This window comes from Hyperolius riggenbachi, chromosome 6 (genome assembly GCF_040937935.1).
Source record: "Hyperolius riggenbachi isolate aHypRig1 chromosome 6, aHypRig1.pri, whole genome shotgun sequence".
NCBI lineage: Eukaryota > Metazoa > Chordata > Amphibia > Anura > Hyperoliidae > Hyperolius > Hyperolius riggenbachi.
The window spans coordinates 269,709,826-269,715,825 of NC_090651.1; the positions used below are offsets into that span (position 1 = coordinate 269,709,826).

The following is a 6,000-nucleotide window of genomic DNA, read 5'->3' on the forward strand; positions in this document are numbered from 1 at the left end:
CCAACTCTACAGTTAATATCATTAGTGTCCTGCAGCACTCTGAGTCTTGCACTAATACTAAGAGTTCACCCCATGATATGATGGTCATAGGTGATTTATCTTAGTGGCCAGGGAAAGTCTTGTTGATATGTCCTTGCTAGGGCAGATACTAGAGAAGCATGAATAGAAAGCCTGTTGCCCATGCACAAATCTGTGACTTCCAGTGGTCTTATGTGGTCGAATTGAGTAGATTTTAGCAGAACGTTTTAGGCCTCTTGCACACTGCAAGCGATTCAGATTCAGATTCCGCTTTTTAATCTGTTTTTATTTCCGATTCCGATTCAGATTTGCAGTTTGCTCCCTGCACACTGCAAATCGGAATCGGAATCGGATGTAAAAACTGATTAAAAAGCGGAATCTGAATCGGAATCGCATGCAGTGTGCAAGAGGCAGCTGTTGGTGGACACCAAAACTGGATTAACCAATATTCTGTAAGCTGATATTCTGGGAAATTTATATTCAGGGAGGTACTGACTAGAGGCGCTTCAGAGACACACTTGCCATTTTATATTGTTTTATATGAAAAACATAAAGATTAGATATAACACAATGTTAAGTATGCTATACAACTTTACAACTTTAATGTATCTTTATTTTAACAGGATGAAAATGAATCCATACATACAAACACCATTTTTGTACATACCTCAAGGAAATCAAGTTCTTCAATTACATGCCCTACCCGGGACAAATTCTCTGTGCTCAGGTTATAAACGTCCTGTTCAAAGCCAGTCCTACACCATGTATCATGGAACCACCTATGAAGCAGCTGTGAACATTATCAAGGATGGATTTAAACAATCAACAACAGGGATGTTAGGAAGAGGCATTTATCTGAGCAGAGATAAGGAGAAAGCTCAGAAATACCCTCTGCATTCTCCTCTGGACAAAGTCGTCTTAAAGGTCAGCGTTCGTGTTGGGAAAGTAAAAAAAATAGACTTCCAAGGCCATGCATTGCAGTATACCTGGCATGATCATGGGTATGACACTGCCTGGGTCCCACCAAACTGTGGCATGGTAGACAGTGGTATGGAGGAGGACTGTGTTTGGGATCCAAAGAGAATTAAAGTGCTAGAAGTTGTTTATGGTGCACCACATCACCAAGCTAATCTCAACCATTGGATAAGGAGGAACTGTACTTGATATTGTAAAATAAATATGACTTTATCATGTCTTATGCTCAAATTGTTATCATTTTCAAACTCTGCTTTGTTCTTACGCTCATAATTAGCCTCTGCACCCGTGTTTGTATACCTTAATCTCTCGTGTTTTTGTATTCACAAGTCATGTAATATATTACAGTGTGTAATGAATAGCGGAGATGCCGCCGCATGGGCAAGCGGCATGGCGGCTATCTCCGTGTTCCAGCCAGAGGCTTCTGCCGTGCAGTAACATGCTGCTGGTTCGCCTGGTCCTTCTAGTGCACACAGATTGAGAGCTATGCGCGCGCGCCAGGCGGCAGGACCTTTTATGCTGGCAGAAGGGGAGTCAGCTGATCATGCCGATCAGCTGACTCCAGCTATGCTCCGGATTGGCTGAGTGACTGGGGCGGCGCTGTGGAGCGATCTGGGTATATATAGGACTTGCCTGTCAGTTGCAAGTTGTCTGCTGTTGCGAATGCTTACGTGTGAGCACTTAGACCCCAGTCAGATCTTACAGTGTGTTAGAACCAGCCGGAACTGGGAATTCACACTTAGTCAGATTCCGTTGATAGCCTTTTATGTATTACTGTTTATGTGTTAGGCTAGTTCCCAGGTGTTGAAACCAAGGACTTCACACCTAAGACTAGGAGATTGCTACGTTGCTACTGTTTGTGTTAGACTAGTTCCCAGGTGTTGAAACCAAGGACTTCACACCTAGATTAGGATTGTTATCTTTATTGTTACCTGTTATGATCTCTGGCTTTACTGACCTCCCTCCTGCTTGCTGATTCGGTACCTCCGCCTATCTGATAACCTGTTGCCGACATTGCCTGTATCCGGTTACCAAATCAGTCTTCCGTCTCTGTACTTTATCTGTCCGTGTGTTGCCGACCTTGCTTGTCTGACCTTTCTGGCTTTCACCCAACCCTTGGGTGATCAGCCTCACTGTACTATCCGTTACACTTGCTCTTCAGGTGTTCTTCAGCTGCAAGCACAGGCTTATGGTCACCTGCTCCTCAGGAGATCATCTTGCAGCTCAGCCAGTGGTTCCTACCTCTTAGGAGTCCACTGGCTGCAGTACAGTCTGATTCCCTGCTCCTCAGGGAATACTTGGCTGCAGTAAAGTCTGATTCCCTGCTCCTCAGGGAGTCCCTGGCTGCAGTCCAATCATATCTCTCATTACACCAGTTATCACTCTTGCAGTCCAGTCAGTGGTCCCTGCTCCTCAGGTGTCCACTGGCTGCAGTACCATCTGATTTCCTGCTCCTCAGGGAATCCTCGGCTGCAGTTCTATCATAATCACTCATTCCACCAGTTCTCTCTCCTGCAGCTCAGCCAGTGGTTCCTGCTCCTCAGGTGTCCACTGGTTGCAGTACTATCTGAATTCCCTGCTCCTCAGGGAATTCTCGGCTGCAGTACAGTCTGTATTACCTCCACCTCAAGAGATCATCTTGCAGCACAGTCAGTGGGAACCTGCCCCCCAGGGGACTACTGACTGCAGTGCAGTCTGATTCCCTGCTCCTCAGGGAATCCTTGGCTGCAGTAGTGTCTGTATCTCCCGCTTCTCGAGAGATAACTTCTCTAAATACTGTTGCACCAAACACAATCTCACATTGGGTGTCCTGTGTCTAGCTATACTAGTATTATTGGTGATTCTGCAGATCACCACATAATCAGGTATAGCATCTGTATTATTGGTGATACTGCAGATCACCAATAATCAGAAACAATCTGTGTTTCTGACACCAATCGTTACACAGTGCTTTTCAATTGGATCGTGTGAGTCTTCAATCCAGGCGCAACATTCCTTGCCAGGAATGAGCGGTAGAATTTTGACAGGGCAGCTTTGAAGGACAAGACGTGGTGTAAACGATAAGTGGTAATAGTGTTTATAAATATATTGTGTTGTATTTTGTTTACAATAATGTTTTACAAATTAAAAACATTTAATAATGTGTATGAAATCGCAGATTGTGAAAACGATAATCTTACCTGTTTTAAAAGTGAAACTTATAATTACGTTTGTTAAAAAACGATAATATATGTATAATCGTTATAATTGTATAATATTAAGTATGTAATAACTGTGTAAAACATTAGTACATATTACTAACATTTTACTACAACTAAATCTAACCCTACTCTCACACAGAACCCTCCCTCTACCTATCCCTAACCCTAAGACCTCTCTGGTGGTGCCTAACCCTAAGACCCCCCCCCCCCCGGTGGTGCCTAACCCTAAATTTCCCATGGTGGTGCCTAACCCTAAATCCCCCAAGGTGGTGCCTAACCCTAAAACCCCCCTAGTGGTGCCTAACCCTAAATCCCTCCTGGTGGTGCCTAACCCAAAACTGCCCTTAGTGATCGCTTTATTGTGTGGATACTGGATAATAATGTTTTACAAATAGTGACTGTAAAAAATATGTTACACTTTACTTACTGATCGCTTTATTATGTGAATAATAATGTTTCAACAATTGTAAGGGATAAAATTTTAAATAACGTTTTAGTTAAATACGATAGATATGTTTAGTATTTTTGTAAATTCGTCACGCCCCATTTTGTAAACTTAAATCATCACAAGAGCAGTTTGAAAACGTTAATAATCTCCGGGCGCCATTTGAAAACGTTAATAATCTCCAGGCGCCATTTTTTTCCTGTTTGGCGCCCATCAAACAATATTTATTATGGGAGTGAATGGCGGCGCCCTTATTGTCCACTTGCCTCATGCGCCCAAATTTCCTGCTTCCGCCTTGCAGAGGATCCTTAAGTGGGGGTGCTCACATTTAAAATAGGGGCCCTAGTTCAATCGTGATAAGTTGAATGGCCTCTAACAATCCCCCCACTCCCCCTCTCCCGGGTTAGGTTTGTACTTTTTGCCACCCAATGCCCACTTTCCATCACTGCCAAGTCTAATGCTAGGTACACATAATACGATTTTTTCCAACATGCCCGATCTGAATTTTGATTGACTTTCCACTCGATTTCTGCTCACTTTTATGGAAATCGATTGGAAAATCGATTGGAAAATCAATCAAAATTCAGAAAGGGCATGTTGTTGTAGTAACGCCAAGAAATGGAACATTAGAGTTAAGAAGCTGCACTTGTTACCTCACAACTTTTTGAGATAAGATAGAGAGGCACTTAAGCCACACCCCTGTCACACCGCTAATCACGCCCCTGCCGCACCCCTAGTTACGCATGCCATAAAGATTTCATAAGAAAAATATGTTATTTTATAATTCAAACCACACTGGTTCTTTCTATCCGGGTTCCTTTCCCTTCAGATTAACATATGAAAATAAGAAATATATTAATTTAAAGGATGGGAATAGAGTTTGAGTCAATTAAACACATTTTTCCATAGAAAAATACATATATTTACATAGATTTGTACCTGAGTCCTGAAAGAGGAACAGAGGAAGGAAGGGGGACAGAGGGACTGGATTCCCAAAGAGGGACTGTTGGGAGCTATATGTTATCTATGCAAAAGAGCTTCTCTGAGCTCCTCAACCAGTTTAGTCATCTACAATGCTGTTTTCTGAGGCACTTATACTTCAAAGAAACAGTGACAGGCATCTTCAGCTAAGATTTTTACTGCAGGGTAGTTTAAATGGTCATTAGCTCTGCTTTTTTTCATAGTTTATAATACAGTGTGGTTTGTAAATTGCGAATATGCTAGAATGATGCAATGCTATGAAAAAAGCAATATAAGAAAGAATATAAAATAAAAGTGTAATTTCTTTGCTACTAATGTCCTACACATACAATTCATTATATCATGTTTTTTTTTTTTTTTCCGCTTCAGTGTCACTTTAACTCCTTCCCAAACCCGCCGATAGGCGTTGGGAAGGTGGCAGCCCCGGACCGCCTAACCCCGAAAGGCATCAAGTCCTGGGGCGGGGTTTTGCAGGGGATTGCGCACTCGCATCCCTGCTTGCTCTGCTCCGTCATTAGTCTACCAGCTAGAAAACTGTTAGACGGCAAAACTGCTGTCTATTTGCATTGCACAGTACCGCGATCTACAACAGCGCTGTCAACCGGCTGTCCCCGGACCCCTAGAGAGGCTCAAGAGCGATCGGCTTTCAAAGGCTGATGCTTATGACAGCTGATTGCTGCCATTGGCTGGCGGGGATAGGAGGTGGGGATGGGAGGCGGGGATGGGAGGGAGTGAGGAGGGATAGTAAACAAAAATAGTAATTAGTAAAATGTATTTAAAAAAGAATTTACAAATTAATATAAAAAAAACCACAAAAGCATGCAGCAGCGATCAGAGCCTACCAACAAAAAAATCTCTGTTGGTGGGCAGAAAATGGGACAAGATTTATTTGTGTGCTCAACTGTTTGGCTCTGCAGCGAGCCATTAACCACTTGAGGACCGTGGGCATACACCCCCCTAGTGACCAGGCTATTTTTCAGTAATTAGGCCACTGCAGCTTTAAGGCCTCGCTGCAGGGCCGTACAACTCAGCACACAAGTGATTCCTCCCTTTTATGCCCACCAACAGAGATTTCTGTTGGTGGGCTGTGATCGCTCCCAGGATGTTTATTTATTTTTTTACAAATATGTATTACATTATTTTGTTAATAAATAATCATATTTTCTTTTATTTGTTTAATCCGCCCTCCCCCCGCCAGCCAGCCTATGACAGCGATCGGCTGTCATAGCCATCAGCCTATGACTGCGGATCGCTCCTGTCTCCCCAGGGGGACAGCCATGTGACACAGTATAGCGCTGCCATGGATCGCAGTGCTGTACACAGTAAATAGACGGCGATTTCACCGTCTAACAGTCTCCTATCGGCGATCGCCATTGGAAG

General features: G+C 43.3%; 1 protein-coding gene across 1 annotated transcript in view; it reads left to right on the forward strand.

Annotated features, from left to right (window-relative positions):
* The window catches only part of LOC137522158 (uncharacterized), a 36,163-nt gene extending 34,981 nt beyond the window's left edge, over positions 1–1,182 (forward strand). The window contains exon 2 of the mRNA XM_068242189.1: positions 701–1,182. Within this exon, the coding sequence (XP_068098290.1) occupies positions 701–1,182 (482 nt within the window). The remainder of the gene's footprint in view (positions 1–700) is intronic.
* Positions 1,183–6,000: the final 4,818 nt, after the last annotated feature.